Source organism: Saccopteryx leptura, chromosome 8 (assembly GCF_036850995.1).
Source record: "Saccopteryx leptura isolate mSacLep1 chromosome 8, mSacLep1_pri_phased_curated, whole genome shotgun sequence".
Taxonomy (NCBI): domain Eukaryota; kingdom Metazoa; phylum Chordata; class Mammalia; order Chiroptera; family Emballonuridae; genus Saccopteryx; species Saccopteryx leptura.
The window spans coordinates 86,360,288-86,377,173 of NC_089510.1; the positions used below are offsets into that span (position 1 = coordinate 86,360,288).

At 43.8% G+C, this 16,886-nt stretch overlaps 1 protein-coding gene and 1 non-coding gene across 2 annotated transcripts; one reads left to right on the forward strand and one right to left on the reverse strand.

Moving 5' to 3' along the window:
• Nucleotides 1-76: 76 nt before the first annotated feature.
• On the reverse strand, nucleotides 77-149 carry TRNAV-AAC (transfer RNA valine (anticodon AAC)). The gene has a single exon. It is a non-coding gene; the product is annotated as a tRNA-Val (tRNA).
• A 1,301-nt stretch (nucleotides 150-1,450) lies between these two features.
• Nucleotides 1,451-3,317, forward strand: ACTRT3 (actin related protein T3). The gene is made up of 2 exons (XM_066347733.1): nucleotides 1,451-1,767; nucleotides 2,334-3,317. Exons 1-2 carry the CDS (start codon nucleotides 1,568-1,570, stop codon nucleotides 3,250-3,252), a joined length of 1,119 nt encoding a protein of 372 aa, XP_066203830.1. The 5' UTR covers nucleotides 1,451-1,567; the 3' UTR covers nucleotides 3,253-3,317.
• The last annotated feature ends 13,569 nt before the right edge of the window (nucleotides 3,318-16,886 follow it).

A 16,886-nucleotide genomic window follows, 5' to 3' on the forward strand; every position in this document is an offset into this window, starting at 1 on the left:
AGTATCAGCTTGTGAATTGAAAATTTTTTAAAAGTCTAGAGCACAACTTAACTGTCCTCTAAAGATGGAGAAAAATTGTTTCCGCCCGGTTTCGAACCGGGGACCTTTCGCGTGTTAGGCGAACGTGATAACCACTACACTACGGAAACTAAACTTCCATATGCTGTTCTTGAAGTCTAGATATAGATACTCTACCTTGCAGTTCACTTGCTACTAAAGCTAATTAAGCAAAATTAATGTAAATTTCAATAGAAAAATAAAAAAGAAAACCGGAAAAGGGAAAATAAGTATATGTCCAATTGAATAGTGCTACTATTTCAAAAGTTGGAATTTGCGTGAACTTTTTTTTAAAGGCCACGCCCCACCCCTCCGCTAGGTCCCCTTCCTTTACCGGAAAGAAGTGTTTACTACGTATCTTTTTCCAACATCGCGCTGTTGAGAGTTTCCGGGCTTCGCTAACCTGGAAGGGCGCACCCTCACGGATCCCAGTTACCTGACCCAGCAAGATGCGCATTAGCAAACCTCAACGCTGGAATTTAGCCAGAGAGAAAGCGACTCTTCTAAGCCCCTAGTGGAGAAACGTGTAAATAGCTTTTGAATTTCCTTCTCTGCTTCTGTAGACCAGAACTTCTAAATTGGGTACTAATTTTAAAATCTACAGGACGTGCAAAATTGAATGGGGAAACAAAACAGGCATCAAGATGCACTTTTTGGCACTCAAGGTATTGAAATGTTTTTAAGCCTGAGCTCATATGACTTAAGTAATACTTCTTTTCCTGCAAAGAGGCAGACACATTCTTAGGCCTAAAAACCCATAATTTTTCAGAATAACACTTAGCTTCCATATTACCTCCAGGAGATAACCTGATGAGACTGCTCAAATAAATAATAAATAGTGAGATTCTATAATTTTGGTTTTGAGTCCATTATGCTTACAAACCAACTAACTATTGCCCAGTATATAGAAACAATAATAAAAGTTTTTAAAACTCACTTTAAATCTAGCATTCCCTTCCCCCCACCCCCCTCTTTTCAGAAGTTGATGAGGTTTCCAAAGCAGGCGCAACTGCCTCCCCTGCTGGGACAACTGCCTCCTGTCTAGTCTCTCCACCTTTCCAGTTTCAACATATTCCAGAGCATCCCCCAGGTCCCTGTTCAGACACTTAAGCAAAATTCCACGGTTTGGGAAAATAAAACTGTTTTTATAGCTCATTGAAGTATTAGAAAAAGCCACTTGTGAAGGGTTAGAGTGTATCTTTGGGGAGGAAAATCAGTTTTTCCTGATCATTGTATTCTGGGATTCCCGGGGTTAAGGAGTGAAGCCATGAGTGAGACCCAATGGCAAGCGCACGGCGCACGGAGAGTCTATGGGCATGGCTCCAGCCCCCCACCAGCTAGCAGGCCTCCAGCGCCTAGGGCCTCTGAGGGGCCTCTGTGATGCGGCGTTCCGGCCGACTGCTCCCGCGCATCACTGGAACCCTGGAAGGCCGCCCACGGGCTGCGCCCAGCACGTTCTGTTCTCCCCGCTGGGCCCGCAGGCACAGCAGCGGGAGCGTCCGTCCGCAGTATGAGCAAATACCAGCCTCCCGTGGTGATCGACAACGGCTCAGGAGTAATCAAGGCGGGCCTGGCTGGGGCTCGGGAGCCTCAGTTTATCTACCCGAACATTATCGGCCGTGCCAAAGGCCAGAGCTGGGCAGCCAAGGGCGATCCGGAGCTGTGTGTGGGTGATCAAGCGCAGGCGCGGAGAAGCGCGCTGTCCATCAGGTACCGCCTCTTTCTGGCAGGCAGGACCCACAGGAAGGGAAGGAGGGAGAGCCAAGATGAAGTGCACAAGGGAAGGGAAGGAAGCCAGGAGAGTCTCAGCTAGCCGGCGTTATTGCAAGTGCCTAGGCCAGGCCACAAATCTCCGAGAATACCAAGCACTGAAGTAGTGAATATTACTTGCTCTCTGTATGTATAGAAATGTACTCAAATGTATAGTTATCATTCATAAAATACAAGTTCATTTAAGAACGTTACTTAACTCATGGTACATTTGTCATTTGGGTTATTTTCAATTAATTGATGGTAAAACAGAACTATTATGTGAATATTCCACACCACCCCCGCACCAACTTTTTTAAGTTACAAAGGGTCTTACAAAGTACATGAGGGGAACAGAAAGCAAAAGAAATGGCAGACGAAGGTAGTTGTTCTCCTTTTGCTGGTAGTTACCTTCTCTGAGAGGCTCTGGCAGTCACTGCCTGTAAAGGGATATTGGTGATAAACAAGGGGATTAGCCCAGGTTCAAAGAGTAGAAACTTACATTTATGCTATTGTCCTTCCTACAGCTACCCGGTGGAGCGTGGTCTCATTACTTCCTGGGGGGACATGGAGATCACATGGAAGCACATCTATGACCACAACCTGAAGCTAAAGCCGTGTGATGGCCCAGTCTTAATTACTGAGCCAGCTCTGAACCCACTGGCTAAACGACAACAGATCACTGAAGTGTTTTTTGAGCATCTGGGGGTTCCTGCCTTCTATATGTCCACCCAGGGGGTGCTGGCTCTCTTTTCTGTTGGTTTCACAACTGGCTTTGTGCTGAATTCAGGTGCTGGAATTACCCAGTGTGTCCCCATTTTTGAAGGTCACTGTCTCCCTCATGGTGTCCAGCAGCTACAACTGGCTGGCCTTGACCTCACCAACTACCTCATGATGCTGCTGAAGGACCATGGCATCATGCTGCTTAGCGCTGCAGACAGAAGGATTGTTGCAGACATTAAGGAAAACTGTTGTTATGTGGCAATGAACTACGAAGAGGAAATGGCCAAGAAACCTAGAGATATAGAGAAAGTTTACCAACTACCTGATGGGAAGATGCTCAAGCTCCATGACCAGCTCTTTCAATGTCCAGAGGCTCTCTTCTGTCCGTCTCTCCTGAACGTTGAGACGCCTGGCATTGACAAGATGTGCTTCAGCAGCATAATGAAATGTGACACAGATTTGAGGAATTCCTTTTTCTCCAATATTATTCTTGCTGGGGGATCAACCTTATTCCCTTGTTTAAACAAGCGGCTAGTTAAAAATATAGCAGATGTGGCACCTGCCAATACCCCTGTGCAGGTTACAGCTCCCCAAGAAAGGAAAATATCTGTGTGGATGGGAGGCTCTATTCTTGCATCCCTGTCTGCCTTCCAGGACATGTGGGTCACTGCTGCAGAGTTTAAAGAAGTCGGTCCCAACGTAGTGCACCAGAGATGCTTCTGAATATAGATAAAATGGTTGGAAGAAAATGTTTTGAGTGTGTGGGACAGGAAACTTTAGACATTATGTTTCTGGGAGAAAAGAAAAATATTTCAATTACTGGAATGTCTGTTACATTTTTATAAGGGGGGTGGTGGAAATAATGGTGAAGCAGTCAAACAACAATGTTCATTAAGTAGAACCAAATTAAATGCGAAAGGAAACTTTCTTTTTTACTTTGGAGATCTTACATTTTCCTTGGAGAGAGAGCAATTTGGTGCAACGTGCTATGTACCAAAGGAGTGATACTGATTTAAGTTCGATGAAATTTAAGGGAAGAAGGTTGCTATGAGGAAAGACTTCATAGCAGAAGTATGCCATCAATGATGTAGTGGCATTAGGATGGGTAGAGGCAGAGGGGAAAAGGGACGATATCCAGAAAAGCATAATGGAAACGAGCTAGAGATGAAAACGAACAAAGCATTATTCAAACAAAATGAACATATTCAAGGCATTCAATAGAATGGTTTTGTTAAAATTAAGAAAGCTCATGTAGAGCAGCCTAAGAGCAACACCAGAAACAAAAATTAAAACCAGGGGCTAGAAGGCTTTGTGTTCAATGTTGTATATATAAGCAAAGGGAAACAATGAGAGGTTTAAAAGCAGAAGACATGCCTGACCTGTGGTGGCGCAGTGGATATATCATCAACCTGGGATGCTGAGGGTCGCCGGTTCTAAACCCTGGGCTTGCCCGGTCAAGGCACATATGGGAGTTGATGCTTCCTGCTCCTCCCCACTTTCTCTCTCTCTCTCACTCTCTCTCCTCTCTAAAATGAATAAATAAATTAAAAAAAAAGAAAAGGTTTATTTAAAAAAAAAAAAAAAGCAGAAGACATAAGGAAATTAAAATGAATGTGGCAATAATTTAGAGAGTAAATTGCACTGGGAAGGCCCTGGAGATTTGATGATCAGTTAAAAACTAGACACAAAGTAGCTAAGTCTTGTACTCAAGACTATAGGCAATAGTAATTAAAAAGAAGAAATTAAGCCTGACTAGGCAGTGGCACAGTGGTACAGTAGTGCAGTGGCTAGAGTGTCAGACTGGGACACAGGACCTAGGTTCAAAACCCCGAGGTCGTGGGCTTGAATGTGGGCTCATCTGGTTTGAGCAAGGCTCACCAGCTTGAGCCCAAGGTCGCTGGCTTGAGTGGGGGGTCACTCTCTCTGCTGTAGCCCCCCCCCCCATCAAGGCACATATGAGAAAGCAATCAATGAACAACTAAGAAGTTGCAATGAAGAATTGATGCTTCTCATCTCTCTTCCTGTCTGTAGGTCCTTATCTATTCTGTCTCTGTCACACACACACACACACACAAAAATTATAGGTCCTGGCTGGTTGGCTCACCAGTAGAGTATTGGGCCAGCGTGTGGAAGTCCTGGATTTGATTCCTGATCAGGGCACACAGAAGCAACCATCTGCTTTTCCACTTCCCACCCCCATTCCATCACTAGAATGGTTGGCCCCAGGTGCTGAGGATGGCTCCATGGCCTTGCCTCAGGCGCTAAAATAGCTCAGTTGCCAAGGAACAGAGCAGTGGCCCAGAAGGGCAGAGCATTGCCTAGTAGGGGGCTTGCTGGGTGGATCCAGGTCAAAGAATGAGGGCAGTATTGATAATTGAAAATATTTAGTATCTGCTCTATGCAAATCACTGTATTAAATCAGGAGTCGGATCCTGTCCCAAGCAAGCCAGTAGTCTAGTATAAGAGGAGAATCTATCCCTAACATGAGGTGGAAAGTAATTTGCTATCCTAAGAGAAGTATAAAATACTGTGATGTTTCACAGAAGGGCAAATACATGGTAGAATTGAATTTGGAGCTGGGCTTGAAGGATAGCTGAAAGTTAAGTGTATTGGAGCGCCCTGTCCTCTGAATTTAGGGGCAACATATGTATGTTTGGGTACAGATCCTTCCACCTACCAGCTCTGTGACTTAAGCATATTGTTTAATCATCTTTTGTTTTAACATTGACTTTTGAGAGAGAGAGAGAGAGAAAGAGAGGGCAAAGCATTCATTTGTTGTTCCACTTAGTTGTGCATTCATTAGTCACACCTGATATGTGCCCTGACTGGGGATCAAACCCAGAACCTTGGTGTTTCAGGAGGATACTCTAATGACAGAACTAACTAGCCAGGGCTGTTTAGACATCTTTTTTTTTTGTGTGTGTGTGTGTGTGTGTGTGTGTGTGTGTGTGACAGAGACAGAGTCAGGGAGAGGGACAGATAGGGACAGACAGGAAAGGAGAGAGATGAGAAGCATCAATTCTTCATTATGCCACTTTAGTTGTTCACTGCGTTCTCATGTGCCTTGACTAGGGGGCTCAGCAGAGCGAGTGACCCCTTCCTTGCTCAAGCCAGAGACCTTGGGCTTCAAGCCAACAACCTTTGGGCTCAAACCAGTGACCATGGGGTCATGTCTATGATCCCACGCTCAAGCCAGCAACCCCATGCTCAATCTGGTGAGCCCATGCTCAAACCAGCGACCTCAGGGTTTCGAACCTGGGTCCTCTGCATCCCAGTCTGAACTCTATCCACTGTACCACCACCTGGTCAGGCCTGTTTAAACATCTTGAAGATCAAGTTTCTCAGCCATAAAGTGGGGTTGCTAATTTCAGTCTGTCTCACAGGGTCATTGTGAGGTTTGAATGAGATTAATGTCCCTATGAGAAAGTTTTTGGAGAATTTATAGTTCCAGTTCAGATGCTACTCCTCCATGGAGTCTGAATTTATTATTTCTGTCTCCCACCACAGTTGATCATGTGTACATCTATAGATCACTTTACTTATGCAGTCTTATTGTTTGGTTTGTTTGTTTTTTTTGTTTTGTTTTGTTTTTGGTATTTTTCTGAAGTTGGAAACGGGGAGGCAGTCAAACTCCTGCATTTGCCCGACCGGGATCCAACCAGAATGCCCACTAGGGGGCGATGCTCTGCCCATCTGGGGCATCGCTCTGTTGCAACCAGAGCCATTCTAGCACCTGAGGCAGAGGCCACAGAGCCAGCTCCAGCGCCTGGGCCAACTTTGCTCCAATGGAGCCTTGGCTGCAGGAGGGGAAGAGAGAGACAGAGAGGAAGGAGAGGGGAAGGGGTGGAGAAGCAGATGGGCACTTCTTCTGTGTGCCCTGGCCGGGAATCGAACCCGGGACTCCTGCACGCCAGGCCGACGCTCTACGACTGAGCCAACCGGCCAGGGCCTTGGTTTGCTTGATTTTCTTCTTCACTAGATGTGTTCTATAAGACAGGTGTTGAGGCCTTTCTCTTTTCATCTCTGTCCCCTTGCCTAATGCCTTCTATGGTGGACTCCAAATAGGTATATAGATGTAGAGAATTGACCAGGAGTACATTCCTGGAAGAGGGAACATTAGGGCAAAGGCTCCAAGGTATAAAAATGATATACATGCACAAGTAGCAGTAACTCAGTCAGCTTGGCTATAGAGTCAAGCATCTGTGAAGAGGCGATTTCAATTTTTGGTATGTGTCTTCCACTTTAGTGACTGTAAGCAAGTCTAGATGGGATAAAGTGTAAAAACAGAGGGCAGTATAAACAACTAATGCTGCACTCAATAGATTCACAAGCACTAAAGAGTTTGATTACAACTGTCCACTTTAGATACCTTTTTAAAATTACTTAGTGAGAGGATGGGGAGGCAGAGACAGACTCCCGCATGTGCCTAACCTGGATCCACCAGGCAAGCCCACTAGGAGGGTGATGCTCTGCCCATCCGGGACCCTTGCTCCATTGCAGCTGGAGCCATGTTTTTAGTGCCTGAGGTGGAGGCCATGGAGACAACCTCAGTGCCCAGGGCTGCAGGAGGGGAGGAGAAGGAGAAAAAGAGAGAGAAGTGAGAGGGGGAGGGGTGGAGAAGCAGATGGATACTGTTCTTGTGTGCCCTGATGGGGAATCAAACATCCACAGGCCTCCAGCGCTCTACCACTGAGCCAACTGACCCAGTGTTAGTCAAATAAGTTTGTAAATTGATATATATGTTTGCTTGCTTATAGTTTGCATTGGATGTGGGGGATAGGCTGTAAGCAGGCAGGGTCCTTAAGGCCTAAGGCTTAGTTTTAAGCCTCAGATAAGTGACTTTGTATCAGAAACTTCTTTGTATATTGGATTAAAGGTTTTGATTTCTATACTATAAAATGGGACAGAGGAGCTCATCATAGAGAACAGAGAAAGGCCACGTGGAGGAGAGGAGAAGCAGCCAAGATGGGGGACTGTTGAAGGAGAAGCCAGTTTGTGTAGAGTTTGTGCAGAGAGAAGATGGGGAACAGAGGTGAATAAGGCTGGTGAGGTAGAAACCTTTGATTCTAGGAAACTCAGATAAGTCAGTGGCTTTGGAAGCCCTGAATGGAAAAGGAAGTGTTTTCCCATTGTTTATTTCTTGCCTGCCGGGTGCAAGCTAGGCTTAAAGCTAATGGTTCACCAGTTCTTGGCTCCGTTGTTTCATTACTGTCTGTCCAAATCAAATTCAAACCTGCACAGGCCAGGTGGCTGTGATGGTGGCCGTGGCTACTGGCCATACACCCGGGCTCACTTCAGATTCTTAAAAGTGCTTTTTATTTTTCTAAAAGAAAATAGAGCTAATCATACATTTATTTAATTTAAATTTCAACATCCCATAAAGACAGACAAGTATTATCCCTATTTTACAAATTAAGAAATTGAGATTAAGTTTAAAGTGATCCCAAAGTACCTTGCCAGGGTAGGGAGGCACACAGTCCTTAACCCTAGTCTCTTAGGTAGTTAACCCAACAACCAGCCTGGAATATTCTAGACTTCAGTCTCTACCATAAGGTCTTAAGTGATCCTTATCAGGCAATCTAGTAATAGGGAATAAAATGTGAAAACTCTGTTTATATTTTCCCTGCCCTTACGATCATTTGGAACCGACCCCCCTAACATTTTACTTTTTTTCTGATTGGAGCACTGGTAGCAACTCCAGGGAGTTCACCTAACTGAAAACAAATTAAATTAAGATCTGCCAGTTACATGTAAAACATCATTATACCGACCATTATAAATTCTCCTCCACTATTTATGGTGGATTGCTCCTTTTGTTTTAACCTAATCACAACACAGCATTAAAGGAAAATCAATGCTTGAAATCCCTTCCAAAAAAAAAAAAAGTAGACTCAGTTCTTACTGTCAAGATTAAAAATGAAGTGTTACACTGAATAAAACTCATCCTCTCCTCATGACATTCAAGATAGCGCATTCAAAGCAGAAGGGACCAGAGCAGGAAATTAGCAGGAACCCAACAAATTCAGCCAAGACTCTGATTTAATTAGTGCTGCCGAGAATCTAAGTTCTCTAAAAGCGACGATGGGAACTGAGAGTCACTGTTCTGGTCTCCTGCCTTCAAATTTTTCTGTGAACTCTTTATTTATTTATTTTCATATTTTTCTGAAGTTGGAAATAGGGAAGCAGTCGGACAGAGTCCTGCATGCGCTCCGCCGGGATCCAACCGGCATGCCCACCAGGGGGCGATGCTCTGCCCATCTGGGGCGTCGCTCTGTTGCATCCAGAGCCACTCTAGCGCCTGGGGCAGAGGCCATGGAGCCATCCCCAGCGCCCGGGCCATCTTTGCTCCAATGGAGCCTTGGCTGCGGGAGGGGAAGGGAGAGACAGAGAAGAAGGAAGGGGGGGGGGTGGAGAAGCAGATGGGCGCTTCTCCTGTGTGCCCTGGCCGGAATCGAACCCGGGACTCCCGCACGCCAGGCCCACGCTCTACCACTGAGACAACCGGCCAGGGCCCCAACATTTTTTTAAAGTAGTCGAGTGCACCGCACCTAGTCCGCAGCGGAGGGACAACGGTACTGTGAGTCACAAATTAATTTTCACCTTTACAGTCCGTCGGAAGAAAAGACCCAAAATTTCTTCTAAGAACGCGAGGAAAGCAGGCGAGTGACCTCATGACCAGAAATAGAACTTTTGAAAAAAACTTTTTATTTTTGCGACGTCGTATCTCGCGAGAGCTGCCGCGGGGGCCGCGGCCAATGGACGCGGGCGGCGCGGGTCCTTTATAAGGAGGGCGGCGGCGGGCGCTGCGGAGGCGGGCCCGGCCGGGTGATGGCCGCTCTCTGACTAACCCTATTCGAGTCGGGCGTGGGCGCCGTGCTTTTGCTTCCCGCGCGCTGTTTTTCTCGCTGGCTTTCAGCGGGCGGAAAAGCCTTGGCCTACCGCCGTCCACCATCTAGTTTATTGAAAAAAAAAAAAAAAAAAGCCAGCGGCCGGCTATCTCACCCTCCCGGGAGCCTGCGGCGTGCGCCGCCCAGCCCCGCGCCCGCTTGGAGGCCGCGGTTGGCCCGGGCCTTCTGCGGAGGTGCCCATTGCCGCCGCGAAGAGTTGGGCTCTGTCAGCCGCGGGCGTCTGGTGGGCCGAGGGCGACGACTCCTAACGCAGGGAGAGAAACGGAGCGGGAGCCCGCGCGGTGCGCTTCCCTGAGCAGTGGGACTTGCATCCGGGACTGGGCTCGACACATGCAGCCCGCAGAGGGCTGTGGCTGGAGGGGAATTTGCTTTCCCACCGGGGGGTGGGGAGGGTTCGGCTGTGCGCGTGCCTCTCTTTGCTGTCAGTGGGGGCCTGTGGACCTCCAGACCTGCTGATTGGACCTGGGTGCTTGCAAATCGCCGAAGGACACGTGAAGCACCTCTAAAATTGGCCCAGTTGCATTTTAGAGAGGGGAAAGGGGGAAAGAGGGATCAAGAAGCATCAACTCCCATATATGCCTTGACCAGGCAAGCCTGGGGTTTTGAACCAGTGATCTCAGCATCCCAGGTTGACACGTTATCCACTGCGCCACTACAGGTCAGGCCATGCTTGGGAATTTTATTGAGGTTCCTGCTGCTCCCCAAAAAGATCTTGACTAGTCTCGATCGGGTGTGGAAGAGCAATGTGTGTGATATTACTAAACATTTTGTAACTAGAAGAGATTGCGTGTTCTCAGAGTGAAAGGTATGTTACTTAATGGTCATTGCTTTTCACCCTTCCCTCTCTTTGCCTTTGGGTGTAAAGTATTAAGTGGTGTCAGAAAATAAGTTCACAAGGGAATAATATACCCGCGCCCCATTCCCCAAAGAAGTGGGTCTGGTTTCTTTTCAGAGAAGAAAAGCTGATGGCCCACTAGGTTAAAGGAAACAACCTACAGGCCATTCAGTGCACTCATCCCCCAAACCTCACTCTAGACTCAAGTGTGGATTCAGTGAGTTCACCTCCTTAAGGCAGCTTTTCTGGGGGCAGTAGTTGAGAGATAGTAAGTAGCCAGTGGCCTGTATAAAGGCAAATTAACCAAGCCTGAATCCTAACCTGATGGTACACAGGCCCAGAGAGGAGGACCATGTCAGTAAAATTTTAAGTGGGTAGGTAGGTCTATAGCATCTCAGTCTATAACCTAAAATAGGTCTGTAGGTGTTGTACAATACAATTTTTATTTTTTTGAGAGAGGGACAGATAAGGACAGACAGGAAGGGAGAGAGATGAGAAGCATCATTTCTTCCTTGTGGCACCTTTGTTGTTCATTGATTGCTTTCTCATGTGCCTTGCTGGGGTGGGGGGTGGCTGGGCTACAGCAGAGCAAGTGACCCCTTGCTCAAGCCAGCGGCCATGGGGTCATGTCTATGATCCCACGCTCAAGCTGGCAATCTCAAGGTTTTGAACCTGGATCCTCTGTGTCCCAGTCGGACGCTCTATCCACTGCGCCACTGACTGGCCATGCTGTCCAATACAATTCTTAGCTTTATGCAGTTAAGAAATGTGAGAAAACAAATGCACTTTTGCTGGTAATGTTGTCAAGTAAGAAGGAAGAAAAATTTTCCCCAGTCAGCATGGTTTTATGGAAAGAACTCAGGGTAAGTGAATGAAGCTCTAGTTCTCATTTTCTAGATTCTTTTTAAAATTTTCTAGATTCTTGAAAGTAGCTTCACCAAGCTTTCTTTTTCTCAGAAAGTGATCTTAAGACCTTTGAGGACTGCCCGGGCTCCCGGAACTACAAATAGATGTCTTTTGTTCCGGCTCCACCTAGTGGTGCTTTTGCTTTCTCACATTTACAACGTTGGTGTTGGGCCTGAGGCAGATGATGGTTATCTACTGGGAATACTTTTCTTATTCTTATAAAGAAATAGTGATTTAACAAATAACAATTAAAAAGCGGGCCCACAGTTGTCTAGTTCTTATATTTGAAAGCTTCCCTCTGTCTTATAAACATTTAATTTTTTTTGTTTTGGCAAAATGGTCTTAGGTTACGCAATTCTGATGTAAGACAGGGCCATCAAGTTCTCCCAATGAGATCATTTACATAACCTTTTGTAGAAAATAAATTATGGCAAATATGACTTAGTGCTACAAGATTTAAATCCCTCTACAACAGGGGTCCCCAAACTACGGCCCGCGGGTTGCATGCGGCCCCCTGAGGCCATTTATCCCCCCCCCCCCTCGCTACACTTCTGGAAGGGGCACCTCTTTCATTGGTGGTCAGTGAGAGGAGCATAGTTCCCATTGAAATACTGGTCAGTTTGTTGATTTAAATTTACTTGTTCTTTATTTTAAATATTGTATTTGTTCCCGTTTTGATTTTTTATTTTAAAATAAGATATGTGCAGTGTGCATAGGGATTTGTTCATAGTTTTTTTTTATAGTCCGGCCCTCCAACGGTCTGAGGGACAGTGAACTGGCCCCCTGTGTAAAAAGTTTGGGGACCCCTGCTCTACAAGATTTAAATCCCTCTAATAGATATAGACATTGGTGCTTAGAGGGGTTTAACTTACTTGCCTAAGTTAATTATTTGCAGAGTTGGAACAGCAACAAGGCCTCCTAAATTCAAGTCCAGTGTTCCATTTACTATGTGGCACCTTAATGCTACTTTGGTTTGCCTGGGAAGATGACTGACATTAACCCCATCATCACTTACTGGTTTAAAATAACATCCTTTCTTGGTTACTTGCCTGTGAGCTTAGTTTCAACACCCCCACCCCCACTTCTTTCCTCCACAACTTCTTTGATGTGATTTATGCTGGAAAGTCCAATGTATGTTTCACTATTTTACAAAGTTAGTTGATCCTTCTTATTTGTGTTAGTTACAGTTAAAAAGTCACCGTAGGATCCCTGGTTGGATAGCTTAGTTGGTTAGCATCTGCCTGATGCACAGAGGTTGCCGGTTCAGTCCCAGGTCAGAACAGATTGATGTTTCTGTCTCTTTTCCTTCCTTCCCTACTCTAAAATCAATAAATTAAAAAAAAATTTTTTTAAAGATACTTTGTTAAAAACAAAAGGTTACTGTAAACACGGAATTAGTGAATACCAAACCATTTCTCTTAGGAGAAATATGGAATGAGGTTCCTGTAAGCCACTGGTCACATTTTATCGAGTAACCAATGCATAATCTATGTGTTTCTGTTTACAAACCCTTTAATATATATTATTGATTCATTAACAGTGAACTTACATCCAGCAACACTAGTGCCTGTACAAAGCTTATCTAACAAGCATTTTCTCTGTAAGATATAATAGCTTTCTTGCACTTAGGATCACCAGGCAGCACTTCAGCACTATGCTTGGGGGCCAATTTAAACAGCAAATCATCAACAAGAAGCACAAAAATGGGAAAAAAAAGTGTCACTAAATACACCATAAAAAGGGCACTTGTTTATAGTGTTCTTTTGAGAACAAGTAGAGTGTCAACTTGTTTGACCTTACCTGTGAACCTTAATATTAGGTGACTCAAATTTTTCACTGCTCTGCATATGTCCATGAATGACTTAAAACATTGCAGATAATTGATTTTGAGGTTACAAATAAATTTTAGTAGATGAACACACACATATGGAATTTGTGAATAGTGAGTATCTACTGTACTTCATGGTTTATATGACACCTGTACCTGAGAGAATCTGTAGGTGTCCACATGGTCCCTGAAATTTTGGGGCATCTTTTCATGCCTTTTATATTATTTAAACAAGTAATTTGCAAAGGGATGTAATGTGAGAATGTATATGAAATTTTGAAAATAACAGTATTTGTCCCATTTATTTTCCATTATTTATTTTGAATTTCAAATAATAAAGGAGGAGGATGGGAGTATTTTATGCTCATGAAGAAAGCTACAGCTCTAAAAGTGACAAACAATTTGTTTTGTCTTTAGAGCAAGAGGCTTCTTTTCGAAAGTTCTGGGTTGGCTGTAGTTCTTCACTCTGACCATGACATGAGTTTTAATTCAGCTTGTCTTGGTTGTGTGGTCAAAAGTTCCCCGTTAGCCTGGCTCAGGACTTAAGATAGAAGTAGATAGCACAGCGTACCTATGTGCCCACATGTGTCCCGCTCACACAAAGGGTAGACAGGAAGAGGAGTTTAAAACCAAGGTGCGATTGAAAGGACAAAAGGTAATTGTCATTCTTCCCCACTTATTTTTTTAAGGTAGTATTGTGTGACTGGAAGTAAAAACAGCAAAAATACCCACGGCTTAGGCCAGAGTTTGTAAATTTAAATGTCTGCAATGGACATGAAGGAGACAAAGGAATGAATCATTCCAAGATTAAGGAAATAGAAACTATGGAGATAGTGGGGAGAATGAATGTCCTTTTAAAGGGGAAGCAGCCTATTGGGAATAGAGTTCCAAAATTGTCAATACTTTAGTGGAGGACAAAAATAAATTAGATTTTTATGTAAGCACTGATTTTTAAATGTTGGTAGCTAGTATCAAGTAAAATTTAAATATTGTCTGTGTGTTTAATAAAGAATTTAGCTGGTCTTTGTTCTTGAGTCCTGGGAGGTGGCCTCTACTCTCTTGGAATTTCCTGAGTGGTAGGAGTACCTTTCATAATCATGGTGGGCCCCTCAGACTACATGTCATAGTTTATGTGATGATTCAAATGAGGCTGGTCACATGGAATTATCAATCTGCCTCCCTGAGAGGGAAAGGGGGCCTGAGACTGAGTTGTGTGATTCAACCAATTATCCCAGTGTAATGAAGCCCCAATAAAAATTCTGGACACCCTGAAGCTTGGACAAGCTTCCTTGACTGGCTATATCAGGGAATTGATTTGTGTTACCACATTTCAATTCATTGGGAGGATAATATGTCCCTAAAGACAGAACAATGGAAGCTTCACATTTGAGACCATCCCAGAGCTCACCCTGTGTATGTCTCTCACTTTGGCTGGTTCTCATTTGAATCCTTTTGCTATAATAAAACTGTAGTCATCAGTATTTATACTTTCCCAAGTTCTGTGAGTCTTTGAAGCAAATTAGCAAACCTGAAGGGCTAGTGGGAACTTCTGAATGTGTATTCAGCTGTTCAGAAGCAAAGGTGGCCTGGGGACTCCTGGAATTGGACTGGTATCTGAGGTAAGGGCAGTCTTGTAGAGGACTGTACTCTTCACCTGTGAAGTTTGGTCTACCTCTGTTGCTGTCAGAAGTCAGTGCAATGGGCTAGTCAAAAACCTTTTGAGATAAAAATCTGCCCCATTACAGGCTACTAATTTATGACCTTTGGCCTAGGCAAATTCAATGATAACCGGAAGTTAGGAATGCCTTCCTCAGAAGTGTGTGAGTTTGGACCATTCTGCCAGTTCAAGGCCCACCCAAGATAATTGTATGTGAGAAGAGGCTATGCTGTTGGCATCTTTTATAGGTTCCTGGGAAAATTCCTTAAGATAGAAATTTCAAAATTAAATTTTAATAATATTCTGAAACAGTAGTCTATTCCTTCCCCACATAAAGGAACTAGGAACTTTATTCCAGTGTTTTTGCCTGAGGGATAAGCTTGTCCTTCAGTGTCCATTCTCTCAGATACTGGTGGGCCTGTGTGGAAGCTTCTACCATCACCTGGTAGAACTAAAAGAGTTTCCTCCGCAGCCTTCCTCTATCCTGGTTTAGATTTCCCCTACAAGAAAAATATCAAAGTATGCAGTATTTTCATTTGTGTTGCCTCCATTCTCATTTCTTCCTTAAGAGAAAAGGGAAACAGGAAGAAATGGTAATGAGGTATCCTTGTGGGCAAGCACATTTAGCCTGTGTTCTGACCTCGCTGGGGATCTTCTGTAAGTGGCCCAACTTCAGAATCCACATCTGTTGCATGGTTATACGGAGATTTACCTGGAAGGGTGTTATAAAAGAGAGGACAGGTAGGTCTTACTCTCTTTGCAAGGAAAGCTTTTACAGCACTCTGATGGGAGTCCTGTGGCTGTTCCAACAGGAAAATCCTGATTTGTTTTGGGTGAGGATGGACTTGCTAATGGTTTGTGAGTCTTTTTATAACATTAATTATTAACTTGATATACATTCATAATATAAAATGTTCTAGATGATGTTTACTATTTTGTATTTTCTATTTTTTAAGCCAGAATTTATTTCTATTAAAAAAATACTGAAGAGCCTGACCAGGCGGTGGTACAGTGGATAGAGCATCGGACTGGGATGCGGAAGGACCCAGGTTCAAGACTCCGAGGTCGCCAGCTTAAGTGCAGGCTCATCTGGTTTGAGCAAAGCTCACCAGCTTGGACCCAAGGTCACTGGCTTGAGCAAGGGGTTACTCAGTCTGCAGTAGCCCCATTGTCCAGGCACATATGAGAAAGCAATCAATGAACAACGAAGGTGTTGCAATGAAAACTAATGATTGATGCTTCTCATCTCTCTTTGTTCCTGTCTGTCCCCATCTGTCCCTCTCTCTGACTCTCTCTCTGTGTAAAAAAAAAAAATATATATATATATATACACACACACACACACACACACACACACACACACACATAAATAAATAAATGAAAAATACTCAAGAGACTTTACAAAGGCCCAAAGTTGTCCAGGTTTAATATATGATCATGGTGCCTTGACTGGTGATCAAACCAGCAACCTTTGCACATCAGGATGATACTCTAACCAACCAAGCCATCTAGTCAGGGCTGTATTATGTCTTGAAGGTTGTAGGTTTTTACTTTGGTGATATATATATGTGTACCATGGTTGTCTATATTAGTAATGCATAATTACAGCTATTAAAAGCAATTTTAAGAAAAACCATCAGAAAAAATATATCAATGAAGAAATATCAGATTTTTATATTTTTGAATTAGGTTATTATAGCTAAAATGAAAAAACCATTATTTATACATATCACTTGCAGAAAATAGTTATTTACTTACAATTATTTATTAGAATGCAAGTAGCTTACTAACGTAAATCAAGTGACTTACTTTCAACCTTGGAAGAAAAACTCAATTAAAGCAGCAATTGAACTGTAATGGCACCAAGGAGTTCAACTTGACCTCATATGCCAGATGATAATCATCTTTCAAGTGTACAAACAAGGAAGCATAGTTATCAAAGAATGAGAAATACATTTGTTCAAAGACCATTTACTGCTTTAACAAGAGGTGAAAGCTTGCCAGAAATGTATAAACACCTAACAAGGTGCTTTTCACTGGCTTAACATGTTCAAAGAATTGGGGGGCAATTTTAAAATATCTTTGAAGTTGTGGGTATTCATCATCATATCTAATAATACTTACTTTCTTGAGTCCCTCTTCAAGTAGGGCAAAGCAATTTATCTGACTTATTTTCATGACATCCTTGTGAGATAAGGCAACTACCATTATCTCTCTTTTGCA